The sequence below is a fragment of the Suricata suricatta genome, chromosome 16, assembly GCF_006229205.1.
Source record: "Suricata suricatta isolate VVHF042 chromosome 16, meerkat_22Aug2017_6uvM2_HiC, whole genome shotgun sequence".
In the NCBI taxonomy this organism is placed as follows: Eukaryota; Metazoa; Chordata; class Mammalia; order Carnivora; family Herpestidae; genus Suricata; species Suricata suricatta.
Genome location: NC_043715.1, coordinates 17,426,599 through 17,453,879, shown reverse-complemented (window position 1 = coordinate 17,453,879; position 27,281 = coordinate 17,426,599). Strand labels below are relative to the sequence as shown.

Here is a 27,281-nt window from a genome sequence, read left to right as displayed (position 1 = left end):
TCCCAGCACCATTTATTAGAAGACCATCTTGTCCCCACCAATGTGCTTCATTACTTTTTTTGTTTATTTATTTTTTAAGAGAGAGAGAGAGAGAGAGAGAGAATGCAAGCAGGGGAGGTGCAGAGACAGAGGGAAACAGAATCAGAAGCAGGCTCCAGGCTCTGAGGTGTTAGCACAGAGCCAACACGGGGCTCAAACGCACCGACCACGAGATCATGACCTGAGCTGAAGCTGGACTCTTAAAGTTGGACTCTTAACCGACTGAGCCACCCAGGTACCCCTTACAGAGAAGTCTTAATGGTATCAATTTTTTCAAAGCGACTTGATTTGCAAAGTCTCAGGATACACTTAAGTAACAACAATAACAAAAATTAAAAAAATATATGATTACTCCGAAATTAGTGCAAAACTGACTTAATCTTCACCAATCCTCAAGTTAACCATTTGCAAATCCACTGTGATGAAAGCCAAATTTAACACTTCTGAGTGCCTAAATTACTTTAATTGCAGTTAAAATTCTTTGTTAATGAAATTTCAAACGATCCTTAGCGGAGTTCCAGAAGCACCTCAGAAACCTCTGCTGAAACGCACTACGTTCCCAGCCTCGCACTACAGAGCACCCTTCTGCCCTAACAAGAAATGTTGACACTTTTCTCCCTCCCTCGGTACCTCTTGGTGACAAAGGTCGAGCTACTTTAAGGGTTAACTTGACTCACCCGTCCGGGAGAGAGTAAGTCCCTGCCCCGAAGGCGTTGATTGGCAGGCCACGCTGGGAGGGGCGCTATACGCGTGGCCGGGCTCTCCCGAGGGTCCGCCCCCTCCCCGCCCCTTGGGCTACCTGGGTTTGTTTTGGCGTAAGGCGCGCGCTGTGATGATGTCACGACGCTGACGCCCGAGGATGGCGGCGGCGGCAACCCTATCCGCGGTCCGGAGAGGGTCAGCACAGCCGCCGAGACGCCGAAGACCCCGCCGCCCGTGCGAGGTGAGGCGGCACGGCGCTGGGCGACGGTCCGACGGGCGGGAGGGGCTGACGACCTGCGGCTACGGTCGCTTCCTGGCGCACTGGGCCTGTCCCTGCCCAGGTCGGAGCCCTCGGCAGGAGCCCAGTGTGCAGGGGCCTACAGGACTGGGGAACAGGCCAGGCGATGGCTGCTTAGGATCCCCAGTGTACGAGGCTGGACTGGTCTCGAAACGTGCTGCTGTGCTGGGTGTCCCCGGTGCCTGAGGCTATGTGGGCCTGGTGGACATGGCCAGCTGCCCTGCTTGCTGTTCAACCAGCCAGCGTAGGTCACGGTGAATCAAGCAGGTTGTCTTCTCTGCCGTTTCGTGTCCTGCACCTACCTCACACTTTGCGACTGAACGCTAGGAGCTGTCGAGGCAGCTAGTCGCTTCCGTGTTCAGCCTGGGGAAAAGCAGGCCTGAGCCTGGCCGGGTTGCCTGCTCCGCAAGCCATCATCCTTCAGTTTATAAGGGGAAACCCAGCTCCCCACGCTCACTCCGCCTCCATGAAGCTGCTGAAGCGATAATTCCCATCTGAAAATTTGAATAAGTCCTTCACTGCCTGAAACTGGATCTCTGGTGCTTACAAGATGAGGTCCAAGCTTCAATAGCAAGGCATTCAAGGTTATTCGTAATCTGGTAGAGGCCTAACCCAGAAGTCAACACCTGGGCACTTATACAGTCTGAGCTCAGTGTTTTAATACTTTTATACTTTTTCATTTTTGTACTTTTAAAAAATATCTTTTATTTATTTTTGAGAGACAGAGAGAGATAGCGCGAGCAGGGGAGGGGCAGAGAGAGAGACACACACACACACACAGAATCCGAACACAGGCTCCAGGCTCTGAGCTAGCTGTCAGCACAGCCTGACGCGGGGCTCGAACCCACAAACCGTAGATCATGATCTGAACCGAAGTCCAACGCTTAACCGACTGAGCCACCCACGCGCCCCTCATTTTTGTACTTTTAATACATTTTAAAATACTCTTTTTTACCCCCACTCCCAACTACCAGAATGGAAAATTTACATCTGTCCTTTAAAATCCATCTTTGATTACCTTTCCTTGGAAAAAACTTTCTTGCTTTACAAGTAACCATTGGCTCCTGGGTACTTTTATTCTTTTTTTTTTTAATGCTTTTTACTTATTTTTGAAAGACAGAAAGAGCAGGGGAGGGTGAGAGAGAGAGAGAGAGAGAGAGGGAGGGAGGGAGGGAGAGAGAGGGAGAGGGAGATACAGAATTCAAAGCAGTCTCCAGGCTCTGAGCTAGCTGTCAGGACAGAGCTCGATGCGGGGCTCAAACCCACGAACCGTGAGATCATGACCTGAGCTGGAGCCGGACACTTAACCGACTGAGCCACCCAGGCACCCTCGGTACTTTTATTCATGTGACTACTGTTGAGTATATCATGTTGTGTCCCATTATGGTGGATGTGCATCTCATGTCTGCATCTGAGTGTCTGGCTCTGTGCCTGGTCTAAAGTAGAAGCTGAATGGACTGGGGTAGGTTGTTGGTTTTAGAACCAGAATTAGCTATATTATTGAGCCCCTATTAAGGGCCATGATCTGAGATGAGCACAGCAAATGTGTATCTTCTATTTGGACATGCATATGTATGCGTGTGGTAGGTGGTGCAGCCTTGTCAACTTTGATGGTCTAAAATCTCTTGGTGTAATTTTCCAAGATACAAATTCAAGAGTCTCTGATATTTTGATTCAGAATATCTGGAATCTGGTAGGGAACTATATTTTGAAAAAAAAAAAAAAAAACTTCAGGCGACGTTGCTCCCTAATTGAACATCTTTGTCATTGCACTTGGAAACTGCTGGGTTTTCTTTGTCCATTGGGAAGGGCTCACTGTGCCATATGGACTCTTGTTACTGTCTCTACTGTCTCATTGCCCATACCTTGGGGAGGCAATATGATTTGCTTGAGGAGTTTGTAGTAGTAGTTTGAGCTTTGGAATCAGAAAGACTTGGATTTAGTTCTTGGTGTTTGTGAGATCTTGAGGGCCTTGGAGTCCCACTTTGCGCATCCCAAAATAGCAGTAATCGTGCCTACTGTGTGTGGTTGCAGAGAAGAGTAAGAGGGCATATAAGATGCTTAACACAGTGGGAACTCAGGAAATGGAGGCCATTGTTATTACTAATGCCTGTTCTCCCAGAGTGTGTCCCTTATCAAAAGGAGATCTCAGGAAGCCTGTTTGCTCTTCATATTGAGCCTCATGTAGGAAGTTGCCATATGTGATTTCCTCAAGGTAATTTCTGCTTATCAAGGGAAAGCCCTGGCAAAACTGTGCTTCTACTGAGGGCATTTGCAGTTGATCTTTCCCCTAGAAGCAGCTGACTCATTAGAGGATAAATTTGTTGCATAAGCACTTTTTCCCTACCTAATTGCAATTCCTGAACTTCTTAAGTTGTATAAATGAGCTAGAGAAAGTGTAACTGTCAGGAAAGCTGTTTGCCCCGACACCAAGCTAGAGTTGCACTTCACTTGGAATGGGATACCCCTGAAGATCCTACTGTCTCTGGAATCTGAACTAGATACTGGGGATCTCTGTCAGTCACAAGTTCATAGTTAAATGAATGAGACTTTGGTTTGGCCTTCTGTTTTACTTTACAAGTGTTCACATGTTATGTGGGCAGTATTAGCCTTTTCAGAGCTTCCCGACTGTGTGATATGAATTGGCTGTAGGTATGCCAGAGTGCTGATTCTTAAGCTTCCAGATAGCTGAGAACAGCTGTCCCCCCAATACCAGGGTGCACAGAGAAAAATTTGAGAAGTACAGCCCTGGAAGAATGGAAGCAATTCTGCTTGTTGAGAGCTAGAGAGAGATTTATTTGTTTGAAATCCCTTTCTTTCCAACAGTGTTGCTCAGTGAATAGTAAGCCGATTGTGTTGGCTAGGTCACCACTGAGCTAATTCTTGGGACAGCCTTCTATTCATGATGTCTGATATGATGCTAAAGGAGAAAAATGTAGTTTTCATTTTGTGGGGGGAAATTATCTCAGAGGGTCTCCTTCCAGGCTATCAGTCTTCAAGTGGCCTCACAGGGCATCATAAGAGGGACTCAATGTGGGACCATCTGTGCTGTAAGTTCGTTGAGAGCAGAGATTATGGCAGCTTTCTTTTTGTCTGTCACAGCCCCTGGCAGAGCTCCTGCCCCACAACAGGAGCTCGGTAAAAATTTGTGGGTTGAACCTTGGGGTTTTGGAAGGAGAACCCCCGGTACATTGCCGGAGTCTGTATTTCTGATGATGGGATGGCCAGTGGGTGGGATGTCTTAGATGGAGCTGGGGTCACAATTAAAGTTTGCTCACAGCAAACTTTTGAGCTTTCTCCTCTCAGCCCTAAAGCAGGAGTCTCTGCTCAACAGTTATCACCATGTAAAGCAGTGGTGCCTAGCTGGAGTCCTAGAGAAGTGGTGTCCTGAGTTACTATATTCTAAAAAAGAAATCAGGGCACCTGGGTGGCTCAGTCGATTGGTAGAGCGAGCACCTCTTGATTTCAGGGTCATGAGTTCAAGATGCACATTGGGTGTAGAGCTTACTTAAAAAAAAATAGCATCACGGAAATAATATAAAGTGAGAAGTGAAAGCCTGCCTCCCTCCTTCCCCTCCTCTCTCCCTCCTTCCCCTCCTCTCTCCCCTCCTTCCTTCCTTCCTTCCTTTCCCTTCACATTCACACACCCTAGAAGCAATCACTGTCAAGTTTCTCCTTTACCTTTCTAGGATATTTTTTCTTCTGCATATATGTCTATATCTTTTTTTAATCCCCTCATTGGATATATGCTTCAGGTGCTTTTTTAAACTACTTACTATATCACAGATATGGATCCTGGCATGAAGATTGACTGGTATCTTTCTTTATCAGTATATATGGATTTACCTCATGCATTTCAGCAGCTTCAGAGCATTCCATTGTATGAATGGATCTTTATTTAATTATTCTCTCATTACTGGATATTTGGATAATTTCCATTTTTTTTAATAATATAAAGAACTTTGCCGTGAACTTCCTTGTACAAATATTCCTTTGCATACTCATGCACGGAATGAAGTTTTATAGCATTATTTCTGAAAGTGGAATTGCTAGATGCAGTGTCAGTTTCCCAGTTTCAAAAAACAGAATCACAGAGCTCCCCCTAAGGTTGTAGAGGTCCTTGTTTGGGAGTTTTCATCTAAAGTGACAAGCTCTTTTGCCTGGTGTCTCTGCTTGCCCCCATGATGGTTAGAAGTGTTGTTTAGTAGTTAGTTGTTTCTGGGATTACTGGGAGATTACTGCCTACTTCATTTTATGGCTACTCTTTCAAAACATAATATAGAGCATAACCTTTTACAGGTTGAAAAGTTGTGAAGCTTTTCTGTGGAGAACAATCTTAGAGGTTGTTACTGGAGAGGGCTGGGTGCCTGTGGGCCTCTGTGCCTTGGACACAGCCACACACTTGGCTTTTGTGGTCAGGAAATTGTTTCAGGATCCATTGTAGGCCCTGCCCCCTCTCTCCCATGGGGTCAGATCTGGCATCTTATGGACAAACTTGATTTGGAGTTCAATTAAGAATCTTTAAGACTCAAACAGACCTGAGAGCTCCGGCTTCCTTTGTCACTGAGGACATTTACACAGGCACCGAAAGAGCACCAATCTGGCCTCTTCCTGCCACTTGAACATTTCTGAGGTTCTGGGATTGTTGCTTTGCAGCAAAACAAATCCAAGAGCCAATACACCTTTCACTCATTGTTAACAAACATGAATCCTTGTTCTGAGCTCAGCACTTTGCTGAGTGCCAGAGAGTTCTAGAAATCCGAGAAGTGGCCTCTTCCTTCAAGGGGCTAACAACTCTAGTGTTCTCAGGCAATCTAGAGTACAGCAGTGAGCAGTGTGACCCAGACTGTACTTGGAATGGAGGTTTCATAATACAGATCCTTCAGTAAAGGTCCTCAGTAAAAGTTTGTTGATTCATCAGCAGAGTGATATGAGGAAGGATGGAGGCCTTGCCCTGGTGACCTCTGCTGAGCTCCAGGCACTTCCTGAGTCTCCCTTGTGATGGAAGGAGCTTTGGATGGAGAGCCAGGAGATTTAGGTCCTTCCTTGGCAGTTACTATCTTAACTGGCTGTGGACAAGTTTCTGCTTTTCTTGGCCTGTCATTTCTGTAGACTATTCAGGCAGTAGTACTGAATGCTCATGCCCACTACCACACTCTATCCAACATGCTGACACTCCTAGAGGAGTGCTTGGCAAGAGGCTGGGAATTGAGGGTATGGAGGCCGACTCTAGAGAGTTCAGTTCTTTCTGTAAGATGTGTTAGGATTGGTGTCACACAAGGGAATAATGACTTGTGATAGCTGGCGAGGTATGACCTCCTGAGTCTTGTCTCATACCCTGGTCACTGTGCTGGGGGCTACACAGGAGAGCGGGGGGCAGGAAAACACTGCTCCCTTATTCCCAGAAGCTTTGTCAGATGCCTTCCCTGTTCCCGTTTGCCTTCTCATCTGATCTCTGCAGAATGAGAATTTCACAGATGTGACTGGAGTGTGGAGCAGCTGTGATCACCTGGAGGCTGCCGGCTGTTGTCCCCCCCTCAGCTAGCAGCCTCTGTCCTCTGCTCTTCATCTGTATTTGGGAAGGTGGAGTACCAGCATCAGCTTATCTTTGAAGAGTTTTAAATTGGAACAAATGTGGGAGAAAACTGTGTCCCAGGAGGGAAGAAGGAAAGTCAGAGAGTGATAATCCTTGGCTCACTTACTGCTGACTTGAGATCCCTGTGCATGCTTTATTTGTTTAAAGTGAGAAGTCAGGTTTTTTCTTTTGTAAACCTTAGTTTTTCTCATCAGACTAGATGTACACAATTAAACAAAAAAACCCAGTGGATATGCCTAGAAATATTTATTTATTTTGGGGATCTAGGATTCTGCCTCACCAAGGAGAAGACATCTCAGTGGCCGTGCTGGGTAACCTGTGCCATTTGTCTTTTCTCTGAATGGTGATGGATGTTCCTTACCAGTGGTCTTGGGGATCTGGGCCCTGTATTGTGCCTTAGGCAGCCTGGCCCAAGAACTACCATCCTTTTCCTGAGCTGCAGTCCTTCACTACTTCGAGTCTTGTGCTTTCCTTGAAAGAAGAGATGAATCTGCAAAATTCTGTCCACAGTTCTAATCTTTGGCCTTTGTGAAAAGGAAGCTTGTTTCTAAATGCCTTTTCCTAAGCTACTATGTGGGATCTCCTTGGCTTTTGGGTGAGAACTGCAGCAAATGTGGATGAGTGTTGTGTTGATGGGGAGGAATCTTTCCCCCTCATGTGTGGATACACCTCATTCTACTGAGTGCCATATCAACATGCTGATTAAAATCTGTGGTCTCCAGATTCTTCCTTTTTATCTGATGGATCGATTGATAATCGAGGTCTGGGGTGTGTTTCAGTGATGAGTTGTTCCTCGAAAGAGTTAGCCACATTGGGCAATATCACCACCTTAGAAGCAGGCCCTTGACTCACTGGAATCTGGTGGCATTTTTGGGTTCTGTGTGATGCCCAAGTTGCCACAGTAAAATCTGCCTGGGTCTCCCTCCGTTGCCTCCATTGGGATCATCTGCTGGCTTCTTGGGGGGTAGGGAGGAGGTAGTGTTAGGTGTTGCCCATTAGCTTGAAGCACCACGCATGGTCAGCCATAGAATCTCTGACACTGCTTCTTTTCAAATGTCAGTTCTGCTTCCAGTATCCACAGTAAATGTCATGTGGATGTACCACATGCACTGCAACACACCCAGAACTGATCTTTTCCCGCTGCTTCCCAAACCTGTCCCTCCTGGTAGGCTGCTGATTCTTTTGCCCAGGAACCCAAGCAAGGGACTACCGTGTTTCCCTCTCTCCTTCCTTTCACTCTTTATATCTAGCCTTCAGTCCTTGTCAGTTCTCCTGCTATCTCTCCATTCCACCCTGCGATCCGATCCGGGCCACCACCCTCCTCTCTGGCCCTTTTAATCTACCTTGACCCTCCTTCAGTTCAGCCTCTCACTTCTTTCTAAACACAGATTGACTGCCTCTCTTTCTTTCTAAGTAAACTCATTGGTAGCTCCAGTCACTTACCTGAAAGGTCTTGGTTCCTCACCCTAACTTGTGCTTCTCTCCACAACCTGGTTCCTGCTGCTTCGAGAACTTCAACCCACCCCGCCCCCCAGTCCCGTCTTCATACCACCAACTGCCCATTCCCAAGCACAGCGTATGACTCTGGGGCTCTGAATCTTTGAGTATGTTGTGCTCTCTGCCTAAAACACCATTCCCATGTTTCCTCACCTGACTCATCCTTACTTTAATTCAGTGTGGGGTTACTCCTCCAGAAAGTTCTCCTTAACTCCTGTGTCACTCCTCACGTCTACTGTTGTTTCTCTCTTTTTTTTTTAATTTTTAAAAATGTTTTATTTATTTTTGATACAGAGAGAGACAGAGCATGAGAGGGGGAGGGGCAGAGAGAGAAGGGGATACAGAGCCGGAAGCAGGCTCCAGGATCTGAGCTATCAGCACAGAGCCTGACGCGGGGCTCGAGCCCACGAACGTGAGATCTGACCTGAGCCAAAGTCGGAGGCTTAACCAACTGAGTCACCCAGGCGCCCCTACTGTTGTTTCTCAAGCTTAACACCTACCATGCTATATTGAAATGATCTGTTTTTATGCTTTTTTCTTTATTTGCACTGTGACTTTAGTGATCAGGTTTTGCTTTTGTGTCTGTATATGTGTTAAACTATAATCTACATTGGACCATGTTTTACTCATTCTTGAATCCCTAGCACCTAGTAGACAGACGTTTGTGAGGTAAACGGAAATATATATGTGTGTCTCCCCCCAGTTCCTGGCACAGTGCTTTTGAAACCCTTGTAATTTCCTAAGTGATAAGAGCATAAAGAGCATCTGTTATTCTAATATTTGGTTTTTGATTCTAGTTCCTGATACAGGTTCCTGAAACCCTTGCAATTTCTTTGGTGATAGGAGTGTTCTTTTGTCCTAATGAGGTGACTGAGTGGGCTCCCGGATGACTCCTGGATGGGAGCTAGTCACCAGAAAAACTCAAGCCATGATTAGAAACTTGGACTTTTCAGCCCTCCTATTTTCTTGAGAAGGGAGAAGAGTTGAAAATGGAGTTAATGATTGATTGTGCCCACGTGATGAAGGCTCCATAAAATCCCAATACTAGGGTGTTTGGGGAGCTTCTGGATTGAACACATGGATGTGCTGGGAGAGTGGCACATGCAGAGAGGGCATGGAAGCTCCATGCCCCTCCCCACACGCCTTGCCCTGTGCATCTCTTCCATCTGATGGGTGTTTACCTGTATCCTTATCATATCCTTTAATAAACTGGTAAATGTAAGTAAGTGTTGTCCTGAGTTCTGCGAGTCTCTCTAGCAAATTGATTGAACCCAAGGAGGAGGTTGCTGGGTCCCCTGTCTGTGATCAGTTGGTCAGAAGCACAGGTGATAACCTAGGCTTGTAACTGGTGGCTGAAGTGTGTGTGAGGGAGGGGGCAGTCTTAAGGGGCTGAACCCTTAACCTGTGGGATCTGATGCTACCTTTGGGTAGACAGTGTCAGAATTGAGTTAAATTGTAGGACATCTGACCAGCGTTACAGAATTGCTTGGTGTGGTGACTCCACACATGAGTGATCAGAGGTGTCAAAAGTGAAGTATTCTCTGTGAAGGTAAAGGAGGCCCACAGAGTAAAGAAATACGGAGTAGGGAAGAATTGTTTCTTTCCTTACATAGTATTTAATAAATGTTATAGTATTTAATAAATGTTTGATCTGATTTGATGATTTTACTCCTAATTTTGTATGGCATCATCAATAGGAAATTCTCAACCCTTTTCTTTCACCCATGGGGCCTTCAGATAGACTTAGAGAAGGAAGGCCAGGGTAGAAGTGACTTCTGGAAAGCAGTACTTCAGCACTTTACCTTATCCAGGCCCTACCAGCCCCTGGGTGTTAATGGTTGGAACATCTCTGTCTGGGAAGCAAATGGAGAAGCTCTTAGATCCTCATCCCAAGGAAGCAGAGTACTCTGATTCACAGCCTGAGTCACTGTGAAACTGTTAGTGTCCTTTCCAAGCCCATGGTCCCTTTTGTCTCTTGAATGAAGCCCAAGCTAGTTTGGTGGCTACCTAGTGGCAGCATGCTGAGGTTTGTGGTCCCAAGTTCACAGGGTTTGATTTCAGCCAGCCTCAGGATTGTGTGGCTTTTCAGCCAACTTTGTGGTGAACTGGGGAAGTAAAAGACCCTGGAACAGGGTGTTAAACTGCCAGGTGAAGGTAGTATATTAGCAAAGTAATGGGAACCACCTAGAGAAGAGTAAGGTTAGGGCAGAAAACCAAGACAGTGATGGTAGTGGTGGCGGCGGTCGTAGGAAGGAATCAACCCATGCAGGAGGCTGGAGGGCCAGGAAAGATATCCCTGAGGAACACCTTTCTGAGCCCTGATAGTGTTGGAGAGCAGGCTCCAACATCCCACACCCCTGTTTCAGAAAAGATGAGTCAGAGTAATAAGAGGAATGATTTTAACATTTAAAAAAAAACAGAATTTCAACTAGGATAAGGGGCCCAGGCAGAGTATGGAGGAGGTTGGGGGCAGTGACAGCTGAGCCTGATATATGTTCCTGCCCCTTATTTGGGGTTGGAAAGTGTCGTGAGAATCAGATCCAGGGTGGTGTAAGTCAGGACCATGGAGCTCACATCCAGCCTTTCATCTGGACCCTCCACTGAGCACTAAGGTGCCAATGCCATCCCCCCTTCCAGGGAACCATATTAGAGTCAGGTCTTCAGGCTACGTTTATTGAGGAGCAAGGGAGAATGGGCGAGGAGGGTGGCTGCTATCCTTTCAGAGCTATCTCTGGCTATGTTGACTTGACCTTTCTTCTGTCTGCATAGGTGTAGACGGGGCACTGCCTGCAGAGCAGGTCCTGCCAACCTCGCTGGAGAGGATGCCCCCGTGTCCGTGATGGGCTGTGGGACAAGCAAGGTCCTTCCTGAGCCGCCAAAGGATGTCCAGCTGGATCTCGTCAAGAAGGTGGAGCCCTTCAGTGGCACTAAGAGTGATGTGTACAAGCACTTCATCACAGAGGTGGACAGTGTTGGTGCTCTCAAAGCTGGGTTCCCAGCAGCCAGTCAGTGTGCAAACCCGTGCCCTGGTGCCCCCACTGCCGGCCACACAGAGCCTCCCTCAGAACCACCACGCAGGGCCAGGGTGGCTAAGTACAGGGCTAAGTTTGACCCACGTGTGACAGCTAAGTATGACATCAAAGCCCTGATTGGCCGAGGCAGTTTCAGCCGAGTAGTACGTGTGGAGCACCGTGCAACCCGGCAGCCATATGCTATCAAGATGATCGAGACCAAGTATCGGGAAGGGCGAGAGGTATGTGAGTCAGAGCTGCGTGTGCTGCGCCGGGTGCGTCATGCCAACATCATTCAGCTGGTAGAAGTGTTTGAGACGCAGGAGCGTGTGTACATGGTGATGGAGCTGGCCACTGGTGGAGAGCTCTTTGATCGCATCATCGCCAAGGGTTCCTTCACTGAACGTGATGCCACACGGGTGCTGCAGATGGTGCTGGACGGTGTTCGATACCTGCATGCACTGGGCATCACACACCGAGACCTCAAGCCTGAGAATCTGCTCTACTACCACCCAGGCACTGACTCCAAGATCATCATCACTGACTTCGGCCTGGCCAGTGCCCGCAAGAAGGGGGACGACTGCCTGATGAAGACCACTTGTGGCACACCCGAGTACATTGCTCCCGAGGTCCTGGTCCGAAAGCCCTACACCAACTCGGTTGACATGTGGGCACTGGGCGTCATTGCCTATGTCCTGCTCAGTGGCACTATGCCCTTTGAGGATGACAACCGTACCAGGCTGTACCGGCAAATCCTCAGGGGCAAGTACAGTTACTCGGGGGAGGTAAGTCTGTCCTGTCCCAGGGATGTTGGGAGGCCCCTGAGTGGGGGGATATCTTGCAGCTCTTTATCAGAAGGATGTGCTCTGAGGGCCATGTTCATGGGGCCAGGCAGGTAGAGAATAGTAGGTTATTTTGGTTTGGGTTTCCCCAAAAGTGAGCCCTGAGACTTGGGAGCAGATAATTTAATTGGGATATAATTCCATTAAGCACAAGTGAAGGGTGGAGAAGGTAAGGCAGAAAGGGAGGAAGCCAATAAAAGGCATATGAAGGAGTAGACTGCCACTGGGGGAGGCTACTAGAACTCCTACTGGGGACTGTGTGAATAATCACATGGAACCTGCCTCAGAATTGAGGGACAGGAAGGCAGGTGGGTTTTAATCCACTGACTCCTTTATGAGTCCAGACTTTATTAGGGTTTCAGTATTAAATCCCTGGCACTACCAGGCTGTCCTGACTGCCAGCTGGTGCTGGAAAAAATCTCCAGGCATAGAAGCAGGGAGATGCAGGCACTGGCACTGGGAGCTGTCCCCATGCACAAGAGCACTGCAGCCACGGGTGAGCTTAGAGGTGGGCCAGAGCACGTGGGGCAGGGCAGCCACGGCGTCTGCTCCACGGGGACCCGGGACAAGCTAGCGTGACCATGCCCTGTCTAAAGGAGCCGCTGCTGCTCATCTCTGCCCAGTTTTACCACACAGCCCAGAGGATTCTGTGCAGTTTCTTAAAGAGAAGCCAGAAAATTTGATCTTAAAATGTCAGAATTCCATTTACATATTTAAGTAGTATCTGTGTGCCAACAAATACTAACCTGCAGGCCAGATTCAACCATCAGTTTGTGTCTTTGGATCCACGGGTTGCCCTGATACCTGAAAAAATCCTTTAGGCTTCAGTACTGGTGGGAGCTGAAGGAAGTTGCACAAAAAGAAAGAATTGATTGGTCCTTAGGCAGGAGGTGGACTGGGTAGAAGAGGCTGAGCATAGGCACCAGCAGGAGTTACAAGCATAATGGTAGGCTCGAGAAGGTTGTGAATAAAAAAATATGTGATGGCCTAAATGGGAGGTGAAGTAAGCTTTGCAGGGCAACAGGATTCTGCCAAGGCAGTGAGGGCCCCTCCCCAAGTGCCCCTGCAGAGTGCTCCCCACAGAGTTCCTCTCAGGCTTGGGCCATCTAACTGCTGTCCATGCCTCCTGAACGACCCACCTGGAGGGGCAGGAGCTCTGGGACCAGCATCCTTCTGAAACCCAGCTTTCCTTCCAGGGACTTTGGAGTGGGCCATCTCTGGCCCCAGCCAGTTGGCCCAGAGCAGGATTTCCTGTAGAAGTCACCCCAAAGCCTTATGTCACTTTGTCTTTAGTGCTTGATGTTCTGTGCTCAAATTCCCTGTCAGCTTCCAGACATGGTCGTGGGGTCAGTCAAGGACTTCCTGTGAGGGTGGAGGCTGGCATTCGCTAGGGGGATTTCCAGGTCATGGGTCAGGTTGTGTGAGGAAAAGAGGAAAACTTTCATTTTTAAAATATACATATATATTTAAAGTTTTTATTTATTTATTTTGAGAGAGAGAGAGACAGCGTGAGCGGGGGAGGGGCAAAAAGAGGGCAAGAGAGAATCCTAAGCAGGATCTGCACTGTCACTGCAAAGCCTGATGCAGGGCTCGAACTCACAAACCATAAGATTAGGACTGGAGCTGAAACCAAGAGTTGGATGCTTAACCGACTGAGCCACCCAAGCACTCCTGGAAACCTTCATCTTTGGACCAGGTCTGTGCTGGCCAGAGGCGAAGAAGAAACTGGGGCTTTCTCTAGCTCTCAAAGTTTCTCACACATCTTCTTTGCTCCAAATGGATTCAACAAAACAAATGCTGACTGGGTGGGAGGCCCAGGCTGCAATGGTGTGGTTGCAGGGGACATCTCATTACTCACCCTCTGGGCCAGGTTTCATCACTGGCCAGAGGACTCAGCATCCACCTTCCAGAGACTGTTGTGTCAAGGCCCCACCTAGCCTGCTGTGCACTAGGAGCTCTGTGTGAGGCCAGGCTGTTGGGGTTCTGACTGGCAGAGGGAGTAGTGAGCTTAGTTATAGCAGAGAGGGAGGTTTCCCAAGAGATGCTGACAAAGGGAAGACTTTCGTTTGTAGGTTTGCCCAAGAGTTCCTAATTCTGGCAGTTGTTGATCAAGCAGTTTATCTAATTGGAGCTTGCAGTCTTGGTAAATGGCTATTGATTATCCGTGTCTGGGAGAATGACAAATGAATGTAGTGAGGAATAGACTCAGGCTTCCTGCTCCTTCTGTAGCCACAGGTTGGGGGCTTGAGACTGTTGGAATCACAATCTGGGACTCCCTGTGTGTGTGTGTGTGTGTGTGTGTGTGTGTGTGCGCGCGCGCGCGCGCACGCGTGTCGAGGGGGATGGGGCACGGCCCAGCCTTGCTTCCCAACCCCCCATTCATCTGAAGCTGAAAGCATGAGTTCCCAGTTCCAGAGTGAAATTCCTGGCCACCCCTGATGGCATCTGTCTATTACCAAGAGCTTGGCTGACTCCAAAAACTAGTTCTACCACCGTCTACAGAGTTGTGGTTTGGATGGGATTTGTCTGGGGTATTTCCTGAGTGAGGAGGTCTCATCACTAGACCAGATTCTCTTGAGGTGGAGACCAACCATCTTTTTCTGTTCTGCTGGCCATTTCCTCCCCATAAGTGCACCTGGGGAAGATGCATGGAGACATGAAGGCATGTTCTCCATCCCTGTGAGATTACCTGGGAAGAAAAGATTAGGAGTAGGAAATGGCCACAGAACAAATTCTAGTTGGCAGGCAGTGACTATAGTCACTGGGCTTGGGAAGTCTGGAACATGAACTGTGTGGCTCAGATCAGGTGGCTGGACGGGTCTCCCTTCTTAAGGCTGGGCTCTGCTCCGACCCTCAGGCTGGTCATCTGTCTTCTTCTGTGATTTGACCTTCTGAAGGCCATCTAAGTGAGCAAGGCCCTGTCAGCAAACCTATCTGAAAGCCTGTCATGTTGAGAGGGGTGTTTTGATCTAGCTTCTTCTGCAAATGAAGGACCACCCACTTTGAGCTCAACAAGATTTGGAGATGTGCATTCCTCCCCTAACGGTAAGCTCCATGGTAGTTAATGCTTTTCTAGGGGCATTCGTCCTGCCCCCTGCCTTCTTATAGTGGTGGTGTTGTATACCAGGCCCTGCCCGATGTGCTCATTTCCTGAGGCCTATGTCTCTGCAGCCCCCTATCAGGTTCAGTGGTTTCTGTGGACTTTCTACAGGAGGTGAGCTGTGAGAAGGAGGAGGCTCAGAGAAAGGGACAGTCATGACTGTTCTCAGAATAAATAGGAGATTGTTTGGGAGTAATGGAGTACAGGTTGATGAGGCTGGGCCAGGCCTGCTGTTTGCCCTTGGGAGCTCTGTAATTGCAGGGGCTACTTGGGGTTTGGGAGCATTAGGTATGAGGGAACCCTTTGTGTTCTTGGTAGTAAAGGAGGAATGCAGCAGAAAGTGTTGTGAGAGACTCACAGGAGGAAGACCGACTGGGGGATGTTGGAGTAATCCCCATTGGGGATGGGGGAATCTGGCGTCCTGGGGGCAGATGGGGCAGATCAGAGAATCCAGAGAATGAGCTCCACATGGTGTGAACCATAGTTTAGTGAGATGAGTGGGGACAGAATCCTCCTGCAGCTCTGCAGGAGCATCAGCTTACAAGGGCAGATTGAGAGAGGCCTGACTGCCCTCTGGTCCAGAGGATATGTAGGCTTCTGCCTTGACATCCGTGGGGGGGGCCCAGTGGTGGAGGGAAATACACTCAGTGCCTGGCTCTCACCCCACAGTCCTGATATTCTAGATACTCAGGCCATGGCCCTAGCCCCACTCTCTGCCCCATTTCCTACACACCCTTCACTCTGCATGCTAAGCTTTTGCTCAGGCTTTTCACTCTATTCCCAGTATTGGCCGTAGAAATTTGACCAGCTCTGAAAGGTTCAATTCAAAAATTGCTTCCATTAAGAACAGTGCCGTGTCGTGCCTACTGAGTACCAGACAAAGTGCTAGGGGTTCTGTATCCAACATGTTTAATTACAACAGTGCTGCCAGATGGGTGTCATCCCCCGTTTTAAAGATGAGGAAATTGAAGCTCGCAAGGTTAAGTAACTTGTACATGGTCTCACAGCTAGAGGGTGGCAGGCCTGGGATTTGAATCCAGGCCATCTTGGTGTCAGAGTTCTTGGCCTTTCCATCCCCACAGTCTCTGTTCCCCGACCTACATGCCTCAGGATGTTGCTGGAATCTTTGTTTCAGCACTTTCCTGGGCTGTTGTCTGTGGACATCTTTCCTCTCAGGTCTGTAAGGTCCTTGAAGACCTTATCAATACACATGTTCCCGGTACTTTCTCCTGGCTTCTCCTGAGGGAAGCACTGGTGGTTGTTGATTCCCTGGGAAAGGACCCAAAAGTGGCTGGCAGGCAGATGGGGCAGCCCCCTCATCTGGGGGCTGAACTCCAGGAAAAAGTGAAGAGCCTACTGGAGATGTGTCTAGTAGTCTATGACCAGAACTGCTTAGAAGCAGCTGTGGGAGTCTTGAAAGAGGAGGGAATGCTGGGAAGGAGCCAGATAATTTTGAGAAGAGAAATCTGCATTTTCTCTGGGGACCTGAGGTGCCAGAGTAGAGGGGGCCAAGCCAGGGTCATGTTGGAAGGGATGGGGGACATATGTTGGCCAGATGTGAGGAAGGCCTGTGTTGAGCGTGAGAGCAGGCTGAAAACACAAACAGCCATCTCCAAAGAGGGAGCTTCTTGTCCTGAGAGATACCAGAAGGGCTGGAGCAGCTATTTCTAAAGGAGTGACACAGAAGGTGAGTCATCATCTGTCAGACCCATACTAGGGGACTGTTACGGTCCACCGACTTGGAGATTCCGTGATTGACTTGACATGAAATGTGATGTTGGCGGCCTACTGTTACTGCTTTTGTCAAGAGTTCTATTCCTAGAGTAAGGACGGATGAAGAGGCTCCTGTGGGACTGATGGCAAAGTGGTACCATCAGCAGCTTTGCTGTCTGCCTCATTTGGCAGCCTTTAATTGTCACCCTGTGCTTGGGCAGTCTTTGAGCTGTGGGCAAGCCCAGCTGACTGCCCTATGAACTGGGGGCCTGGGGTGAAGGTTCTCTTAGTGTCTTGTTCAGAGAGGGAGTGCTGCCAGGCAAGGGACAGAATTTTGATGGGAGAGGAAGGCCACCTGCAGGCCCAGCATGTCACTCCCTGGGGGATTTTGTTGGAGGGAGGTGGCTTTGCAGGGACGGCCTCTGGGCTACAGTCCGACTACCCATCCACATGGTGCCAAGGGGCAGGCGCTCAGGCACGTGAGTTGGACCATCTTGTAGTTCTGATAGCCCTGCAGTAGAATGAGTGGCCAGAGCCAGAGTTCACATTTACTTTCCAACTTCTTTAAATGACCCTAACTCTTGTCTTTCAGCCCTGGCATGTTGAAGATAAAGGGAGGTATGGAGGACGTGCCATGTCCTGTTGCTCTGTAGGTGAAAGGGGTCGGTGCCTGTGAGGGGGCTGATCGTGCAGCCTGGTTCATATGCCCTGATAGGGAGCAGCCAGTTGCGTAGGGACAGGGCCTTGGCCCAGAACCATGGGGATGACCTCCCCAGGGATGTTGGAGAGCTGGAGACTGGATGTTTTGTGCAGGCAGCAGGTGAAATGCAATGAGGCAGATGGCATATTTCCAGGCTCGTGCTTGGATTCTTCTGGCTGCCTTTAACTGCCTCGCATTCCCACCTCCAGTGTGGAGGGGAGCTGTGATGGACCATCAGTTCATCACTCCTCTCTTGCTGCATCCTGCTCCCAGAGTAAGGGGATGGCTTTTCCATGTCTGTCTCAATAGCTGACAGCACAAGGAAATACACATTGATTTAGAATTCTTTGCTGTGAGGTATCTCTAAGCCCTTACTCCTTGCCTCTCTGCTGGTGGCTGTTGGGTGCCAAGAGCTGAGTGATGGTGCTGGCTCTATGCCAGGATCCCATGATGCCCCCATACCTGTCCAGGAGGGATTCCTCTGGAAGGGCTGTTCCTGCTTGACCACATCTCCTGGTCCGTAGTAAGTATTCAACAGAGGAGTCTCTCTTCTTTACTGTAGGAGCAGACACTGGCAGTCCAGATCCCTGACTGGTCCCTGGAAGATGGTATGATTTGGTCCACTAGGGACCCTCACTGGTCATTGTTTTTGGAGACCTCTTGGAGGAAGGCAGGGGTAGCTTCCTTCTGGTGGGGGCAGGAGGCAGGCTTGGAGCGGAGAGGGGCAGCATCCCCCTCCTGTGCCACTTCTGGTCCTCCACTCAACTCCCTGGAGCTCTTTCCTCTAGGCTTCCCTCTGCCACTGCTGCCCTGGTTACACAGTCCCCAGAGAGCAGTACTCTCCTGTGGTGGCAGAAACAGACACCCATCTCCCACATTGCTGCATTCAGCCATTCCTACCTCCTGACCACCTCCAGCTTCTCGTTAACCCAGGGTCAGATCCTCCTGTCATCACTCCTGTTTCCCACCCCCGGCCCCGCCGAGGCCTCTCCAACAAAGGAGTGTGTCGTGTAGGTTGTGTTTGGAGCAGTGCCTGGTGTGCCATCCATCCCCTCCCTCTCCTGCTCTTCTCATTGTCTGTCTCCACCTGGATAGCTCTGCCCGCTCACAGGCCCTGTCGCTTCTAGGCTCTTGAGTTCCTATGGGAGCTGCCATGGCTCTTGTCTCTCCCATGATCTGACCTCTTTAAATCTGCTGAGGGCCTCCCACACTCATCCCCTCCTGCCTCCACTGAGCGGGGAGCATACTTACAGGTGGATGGGATGGCTAATGATGACCTGGTCCAACCACTCCCCACCAGCCATGCCTCTCCAGACTCTCCTTCCTTGGTCAGTATTCCCATCTCACAAGGTCACTCTTCTCATGCAGGCCTGCCTGGCCTCAGTTCGTCTGCCTCCTAGAGCAAGTGTGGTGCCCAGACCTGAGCTTTGCTCCAATATGTCCTCTCCAGCTTGGAGCAGAAGTCTCCTTCATCCCTTCACTCATCCTGCCATCCCATGTTGTCCTAGTCCTGTGTACCCAGGGTTCAAGGACTCAGGTCTCAGCGTGGGTGACGTGCTAATAGCCACCAGGGCTCCAAATTATCTCAGAAATTAGAATGGAAGGAAGTTTGTGTGTGTGTGTGTGTGTGTGTGTGTGTTTTGTTTTTTTTGGAGCCCCTTAAAGCTCTTGAACTCACAGTACTTTGAGATTGAGACCTGAGTTGAGATAGAGTCAGACATTTACCTGACTGAGCCCCCCAGGCACCCCATGGTTTTTATTTATTTATTTATTTATTTTTAATTTAATTTAATTAATTTTTTTTCTTGAGAGACAGAGAGAGATAGCATGAGCAGGGGAGGGTCAGAGAGAGAGGGAGACACAGAATCCGAAGCAGGCTCCAGGCTCTGAGCTAGCTTTCAGCACAGAGCCCAACGCAGGGCTCAAACCCACGAACCGTGAGATCATAACCTGAGCCGAAGCGGGAAGCGGGACGCTTATCCAACTGAGCCACCCAGGTGCTCCCATGGCTTTTATTTTTTTAATGTTCATTTTATTATATTAGAGAGAGCGTGAGCAGGAGAGGGGCAGAGAATGAGAGGGAGACACAGCATCTGAAACAGGCTTCAGGCTGCCATCTCAGAGCTCCAATGTGGGGCTTGGTCACGAACTGTGAGATAATGACCTGAGGCAAAACCAAAGAGTCAGGATGATTAACTGACTGAGCCACCCAGGCACCCCCAGGATTTCATTTTGTTACTCATCTCAAGTTTCAGAACACAGCTTTACTAACCTTTAAGTTGTCACACTTTTTCTTGTTTTGTTTTTATCTTCATTCTCTGCATCTTTCTAAAATTCTATTATCTTCCTTCTTTTTCTCCCCTCAGGCTCTCTCCCCTAAGGTCCTCTTTCCTGGCGCTCAGCCCCCACCCATCCCCTGCCAGGTCCCAGGGTGGTGGATTCTGTTTGGTCTGGAAGCCCAGGCATCAGGATGGTGAGTGTCTTGACCAGAGGAAGGGGTTGCTGGCTTCCCTGCCACACTATGTCCAGCTCTGCTGAATTTTTCAAAACACTTTGCCTCGTGGGCAGCATCAGAGTGTGCTGTTCTCGTCATACTAATAGTTCTGCTTTCCTGAGTAAAACCCAAAGCTCAATTTCTCAGAAACGTGCTCTTTTCTCTGCTCTTGTTCAGGCCCACGTAAGTACAAGAAGGAGGCCTTTGGGGGTGGGAATACTGGGTCTGAAAATATATCTTGAGACAAAGCTGAGGGAAGATTGAGTCATGGGAGCAAAGCCCAGGCTTCTTTCCTCCCTTCCTTCACCTAGCAGCTCTAGCAGCTCAAGCAGCTCTTTGGTGAGGCTACCTCCTCTGCCAGGGAATCTTCCTGAGTCATCATGACCTAGAAAAGAACCCAATGTGGTCAAGAGGTCAAGGCCACTTAAATGTTAGATGCTATGCTTCTGTTTCTCACGTGCAGCCAAGTAAGAAGAAAGCTGAGAAACCATCTTAGAATCCAGGACTTCAGCAACTGGAAGACACTTAAAATCCATTGCATTTGGCTCCTTCATATATTTTTTTTAAGTGTATTTATTTTGAGAGAGAGAGTGCAAGTGGGGGAGGGGCAGAGAGAATCCTAAGAAGGCTCCATGCTGCCAGCTGCCATGCCATGCCATGCCTGACATGGGGCTCAAACTCACAAATTGTGAGATTCTGACCTGAGCCAGAACCAAGAGTCAGATGCTTAACCGACTGAGCCACCCAGGCGCCCCTGGCTCCTTCATTTTAAAAGTGAGGAGGCTTGTTTTCTCTAAGGTTGCACAGAGAAAGTAGACCTAGAACAGAGGTCTCTGGGCTTTCAACCTGTTGCTTTAATTTGTCACCCAGATGCTATCCAGAAACCAGGCCTTTCTTTCCCCTCACTTGAGAGTGGTCAGATCTGCCTGCCAGAGGGAGTCTAGTGCAAGCCCTGGGAGCTGGGTTTGCTGCTGGAAGGAAGTAGCTTCCTCCTTTCTCGTCAGTCTAGGCCAGAGAGCTGGCTTCATCCTTTGTTCCTTTAGCCCTTGGGCTTAAGGTGAAACCGCTGGTAGTGGCCTGGGCAGTGTTCTTCCCAGGCCCTGTGACGTTAGCGCTAGAGCAAGTAAAAGGGGCTGGGGAGGAGGGAAGTTCATCCTTTGAGCTGGACTGAAAAGCCCTTTCTGATTTCATGCTTCCCTTTACGGGAATGTTGGATTCTGCTGCTGAGGAGTGACCGGTCCCTCAGAAGCAGGGGATAAGGAAGGTAAAGTTGTTAAGGAAGTGCTCATGGGAGAATTCCATCTATCCCTTTTTGGCTTCTCTGCTGTTATAACATCAAGAGTAGATAACCTAGGGGTACCTGGCTGACTCAGTCAGTAAAGCACGTGACTCTTGATCTTGGGGTCATGAGCTTAAGCTCCAGGTTGGGCCCAGAACTTACTTAAAAAAAAAAAAAGGTAGGTACCTTAACTGCAAGGGGATGAGGACTCTGGGGGCCACAGAGGAGGGAAAAGGACAACCAGCTTGATGGTCAGAAACAGGGTGGAGGTGATGTCCCTCCTTCCACAGTCTCTCCTTGTCCTTTCAGGACAGTGCCCAGCCCTCACCCACATAGCTTGTAAGGAGCTCGTGGAAAGGACACCCTGGGTATTGGAGCTGCCCTCTGCTCCCACAGCAGAGGGACACCTCAGTCTAGAGGCAGGCATGCTGACATTTAACACTCTCCTCCGTGCCCCACGCTCCAAGTCAGTCTGGAAACAGGTGGAAGCCTCTGGGAGACTGGCCAGGTGGTACGTGGGGCGTGTCCCTTCTGTCAGCCACCTGAGCCTCACATGTGTCCCTGACTTGACTCCAAATTGACTGAGGTGAGAGTTCTGTTCTTTACCCAGAGCCAGCAGTTAGAGCTATGGAAACTGAAAGGCGTGGCTGTTTATCATTATTCTTTTTCTCATGCCCACAGTGCTACCAGCCAGTCAGTTATAGGCTGACAGACATACTCATGGGGCTCTAGAGGCCCAAGTATGTTGGAGAAACAAATGGGTTGGTCTGTGGGTATTGAAAGCTTTCTTAGGAGGTACTGAATTGGACTTGGCCAGAAGCATGGCCTTGGGTGAGTGTAGAAAGCCTTGCTTTTCCTTGCTGAGTGTTGGAGGCCTCGGCAGCACTCCCAGGGGCCACTGTTCTGAAGGGCAGCCTGAGCCTGTCTCACTGTCAGTGGGCTGGGTTGAGGACCAGTACTTTCCTGTGTTTGGCCTCCTGACTTCCCACTGCAGGTTCCTCAGGGTGCAAGGGTTAGGCCGTGTGCCATTGGCACAGGTCGGGTCAGGATGGCTTAAGGTGGGAGACCCACCTGGTCCAGCTGCTTACAAGTAGCTGCTTACAGCTGAAAGATAGGGAGAGCTAGGGCCTGCTGGAGAGGGCAGGGCTGGCCCTTAGACAAATCAATTCATGGGCATCCTGCACACGGCTGCGTGCACACAGTAATTGGGGAGGCAAGAGTCTGGGGGAACAGAAGGTACAGATCAATCTGGCTCGCTTTTGTCACTAACAGGCTGGCCGCTCAGCGAGCAGCAGGGGTCGATGCCTGGTGTGAGCGTGTGTTATTCTGGAGCTGAAAATGCTTAAGCCCACAGGATGGGTCTGGTGAGAGGCCTATCTCGGACTGCACTGAACTTGCATGGAGCTGCAGGGGGCCTTAGTGTGGCTGGGTTTGGATGTGAAGTGGGGGTGTCTCTGACCCGCCCATGTTGAGGTTCCTGGCTTGTGAGGTCAGCTTCACCACTGTTTATTTTGTCATCAGAGGCGTTGTCCCTCTTCTCTCTTGGTTGGACCAAGGGGGCATGGGCAGAATCCATGTCCCAGCTCTGTTTGGCTAGCCAGTAGGCCCAGCTGAACCACAGTGTGTTTCTCAGCGATTTCTCTTTTTCTTGGAGACCAGAAAGGCTGGTACGGCAGCACAGGTATTCCCATGACTCACCCTGTTCAGCTTCAAGGGTTTGCTCTGTTCATCAGGGGCCCCATTATGCCTTTCTTTCCATCACTTAAGTGAGTGAGGGGGGCTGCAGCGAGTGTCTGTGGTTTAGGTTGACTGGCCCCTCACAGTGGCTTCTTTTGTTCAGATGGCAGCAGCAAACCGTGGGGCTTTCTTGAACCATGAGCAGCTGGGCAGCTGTGTAGTCCAGTCACCCTGCATGTCAGCCTCTGCAGCAGAGCCCTGAGCTGTGCAGGCCTGCAGGGAAGCTTGGACCAGATTGTGTGAGGGGGAGGGCTGTCACTCTGTGCCCCCTCACTGCTCTCAGCAGGGTATTTGTGGGCTTCTCTGCCTGCATATCCTGAGGCCCTGACTGCCCTCCTCCTGAGGGATGTTGTCTCCCCAGGAGTTGCTGGGAGCTAGCACACTGGTGAGGAGGACCCTGTTAAGTGGCTCTTTGGTAATACGGTCTGTCATTTTCTACCAGTTCAGTTTAGTAAAAGTTGAGATTCACCTTCCGAAAACCAGGTTAGAGGGCAGCAACTGCAAGTAGCCCCCACCCCTTCTTCAGGACTTCAGAAGAGTGTTCTCCTTGGTGTTCCCCCTCTACCCTCTGTATGTATAAGTGGGGAAGGGTGTGGAGGAGGAATTGGAGGTCAAAGAGGCTGAACTGGGAGTAGCAATAGTCAGTGTGTAAGTGTATCTGCTAAATGGCCATGCAGTTGCCCCGAATGCGGGCTCTTAGATTTTCCTGAACCCCCTAGAGAATGAGTTCAGGGGTTCTGCAGGGCAAAGGGCACCATAGAGTGGAAAAGGCAGACTTCATTTGGCAGGAAGGATGGTGACGATGCCCCTGACATCCCAGCCAAACCTGTCATAGTCTCAGCAGAGGTCCTAGTTGCCTACTCTTTGGGAATATCAGAGCCCATGCCACAGTACTCCGAGAAGACGCAGTGACTCAGAACGGTTTTGTGTCTGCCCTTCTCCAGCAGAGGGGCTCGAGGGCCTCTGTATGCCTAGTGCCAGGCACTGGGGCTCATCCAGCTTAGCATGGTGTAATGGGAATAAACAATGAACTTGAAATCACTGGAATAATTGCTTAGCTCTGGGGGCTAAGAGGAAGTCTGAGTAAGTGTCCTTTACCCCGAGAACCTAAGGATTCAGCCAGGTGAAGACAAGCCGCACAGGCTGAGGCCCTGAGACAGACAGGAGCTTGGTGTGTGGCTGAGATGAGGCAGCCATGGGTGCATGTAGCAGAGCAGGCTTTGTGCGGTTTCTCTGAGAACAGAATGTACTAGAATGAAGCTCGTACAGAGCACTGCCAGGCAGGCCCTGTGTGGTCTAAAGAAGCCCTGAACACTGGAAAGAAGGGCCCTGGTCCCACCTATCCCCCAAGAGCTTCCTGCCCTCTTAGCAGATAGATGAAGAAATCTACTTGCCTTGAATTGTTTCCTTTTCTCACCATGACTGAGAGGTGGAGGCTGACGTGGAGAATGCCGTGTTTGCCTACCATCACTTTGTCAGTTGGAGGGAGGTGGGTCCCCTCTAGGAATTTCCCTGCTAAGTGGCCTGATACGGACATCCAGAGTTTGAAGCTTAAGTTTGGCTCGGGATATGGTGGAAGGTTTGGGTTATTCTCTTTAAATCTCCCCAAGTTATCGTGATTTGGGTTTAGCTGGGGATTCCTGACAGGGACCACCTTCCTGAGCCAGACGTTGAGTCCAGGTACCTTAGATGTTTGCTGCTTGGGGACCAGGAGGAACAGGTCTGTCTCCTACTTGTCAGATGGACTTCTTACCCAGAGAACGACCTCTGCTTAGTGGCCAGGGCCAGGGTTAAGTGGACAGGGAAAGCCCATACAGAGTGCTGTACTTGGGAGGAGCTGGGCAGTGCCTCTCTCCAGGGGGAGAGTGCCGGAATGCTGGACAGTGCTAAGTGCTGTGGTGATGGCATCATCAGGATGGGGAGAGCAGTGTTGAGTGTTCCCGCTCTAATGCTTGTCTTTGGCCTCTAGCCCTGGCCCAGTGTGTCCAACCTGGCCAAGGACTTCATTGACCGCCTGCTGACAGTGGATCCCGGCGCCCGTATGACTGCACTGCAGGCCTTGAGGCACCCATGGGTGGTGAGCATGGCAGCCTCTTCATCCATGAAGAATCTGCACCGCTCCATCTCCCAGAACCTCCTCAAACGTGCTTCCTCACGCTGCCAGAGCACCAAGTCAGCCCAGTCCACGCGTTCCAGCCGCTCTACGCGCTCTAACAAGTCACGCCGTGTGAGGGAGCGGGAACTGCGGGAGCTCAACCTGCGATACCAGCAGCAGTACAATGGCTGAGCTGCCGGCTGCGGCACAGACATGCCATGGTCCCAGCTTGGCCGTGCATCCCTGTGCCATCTGGCCCTGATGCCCTCTGGAGATAGGCCTGTATGGCCAGCAGCAGGTGAATGGCCCCAGCCCTGCCCTGTGCCTTCAGCAGCCTCTATCCTCATCCTGGGCCTGAGCCTGGGGTGATTGAGTGGGAGCCTGGGGAGCTGTGAGCCTTCTGAACTGGGAGCCTGGCCTGGCACCAGTGCTCCTTTTGGTGGGCTACTGCTCTGCTACAAGTTGGGGAAAGGGCAGGATCTGGCCTTCAGGCTCCCTCACCCCTTGGCGCTTCCCCAAGACCAAAGAGGCAAGCTGTGCCAGGTAGAAGGTGTCCTGTTGTCCCAGGACTCTTTGGGACAGTTATTTCTGAACCCTCTTTCCTCCACTGAACCTTCATCTCTGGTCCCCCACATTCCATTGCATTCTGGTCTGTACCACAGTGAGAGACCTAGGTAGGCCCAAAGCTCGTGTCTTGGGTAGACTCTCAGCTAAGTCTAAACAGTCTCCCACTTTCCACCCAGGATCTGTCTTCCTTCATGGTACCCCCAGGGGCCCCTCCTGGCTCCAGGACTCGCTCGAACCTCTGATGGTAGGGCCATGGCATGGTCCTTGGCCCTTCTGGATGGTGTGGCCATGTTGGTAGCAGGCTTGCTGCCGGCTCCACCCTCTCTCTGACAGTGGGAGAGCTCCTGCCCACAGCCCACTGCTCTCAATGCCTTCTTTGCAGAGCCCACTATCACTTCTTTTTCCCCTTTGGATGCCCATTCTATTCCCTAGGTGCCTCCTTCCCAACTGTGGGGGATTAAAGGGAGCCCCACTGCTGCTACCTGGGGAATGGGGGCACCTGGGCCAAAGCAGAGGCCAGGGGCTTACCAGGGAGAGTCCCGTCAAGATTCCAGGGTAGGCCCTGGTTCTACCCTTGGTACTGCCCAATGTCCCGTCCCTTCCAGCTCTGCAGTGGCATAAAGGCGCCATCTAGTGTCTGGCATGAGTATGGGCAGCCTAGGAGTGACCACTATGCTCACCCTTCATCTTCTAGAGGAAGTGGGAAGGAAGGAGCTGCTGTATTGAGGAAAGGTTCCAGGTTGCTCAACCCTCCCCTTTTGCTGAGCTTCTGCGCAGCTCCAGTTGGAACTTAGCCATACTGTGTGACCTGCCTCTGAACCCTGAGTGCCTGGGGCCCTGGCCTTCTCACAGCTGGCCTTTCCTGATCCAGCCTGTCCCTGCTAACTTTCACAGCATTACCTGTCCAGCCTGGGCCCTGCTGACTCTTCGGCGGAAGGGAGCTCCTGCAGGAGGTGGGTGGAATTGGGTGACTGCTTTCCCAGAGGCTTGAGCCAGACCATCCCCATGTTAGTCAATGTGCCTTTACATCACCACAAACAAGGCTGGAACCCAAGGCCCCTTCTTCCTCAGCTGTTTTCACTGGCAGGGAAGGAGCTGTGACCCAGCTTTAGCTGTAGCTAGACTGCAGGGCCTCTGCCAGCAGGGGGAGATGGGCCCTCACTCAGTTTTTCCCAATGGGTAGCCTGGGCCAGGCCCTCCTCTTACTGCATGTACCACCTCCAGTGGGAAACAAGGCCAAAGAGAACACTCTGGGCCAAGTCAACTGCCTTAAACATCCCCTCCTTCTATCTTCAGTGGTCCCTGGCACAAGGCAGCAGAGAGCCCAAGCCCTGTGGCCTCAGAACTCCCGCCACTTCCCAAGTGCCTCTGGGGGCCTGAAGACCTGGGAATTCATTTCCTCTCTTGTCCAAGATAGGCCTGGCCCTAAGGGTAGGACAGAGGGAGGTTGGAGACTTGGGCCTTTATGCCATGGACTGTGGATAGAGAATGTGCAGTTATTTATTTTGTGTACTCAGTTTGTAAATGTATCCTCTGTACTCAATAAACAGGCTGCCCTCTCCAGGGAAGGCTGGCCCATCCATTCTGACATCCCAGGCTCCTTGCTGTGGA

At 50.3% G+C, this 27,281-nt stretch overlaps 1 protein-coding gene across 2 annotated transcripts; it reads left to right on the top strand.

Moving 5' to 3' along the window:
* The first annotated feature begins 889 nt into the window (after nucleotides 1-889).
* Nucleotides 890-27,258, top strand: PSKH1 (protein serine kinase H1). Of its 2 annotated transcripts, XM_029924829.1 has the most exons (4): nucleotides 890-982; nucleotides 10,902-11,928; nucleotides 19,865-19,971; nucleotides 24,978-25,111. In XM_029924829.1, exons 2-4 carry the CDS (start codon nucleotides 10,972-10,974, stop codon nucleotides 25,027-25,029), a joined length of 1,116 nt encoding a protein of 371 aa, XP_029780689.1. In that variant the 5' UTR covers nucleotides 890-982; nucleotides 10,902-10,971; the 3' UTR covers nucleotides 25,030-25,111. The 2 variants fall into 2 exon arrangements, with proteins under 2 accessions (XP_029780689.1, XP_029780688.1); XM_029924828.1 differs by lacking the exon at nucleotides 19,865-19,971 and having other exon boundaries at nucleotides 24,978-27,258.
* Nucleotides 27,259-27,281: the final 23 nt, after the last annotated feature.

Excerpts from the sequence above, each read along its gene's own strand:
- PSKH1 (XM_029924828.1), top strand. The coding sequence starts at position 10,972 with ATGGGCTGTGGGACAAGCAAGGTCCTTCCTGAGCCGCCAAAGGATGTC. Across the intron at positions 11,929-24,977 it reads AGTACAGTTACTCGGGGGAG|CCCTGGCCCAGTGTGTCCAA; the intron begins GTAAGTCTGTCC and ends TTTGGCCTCTAG.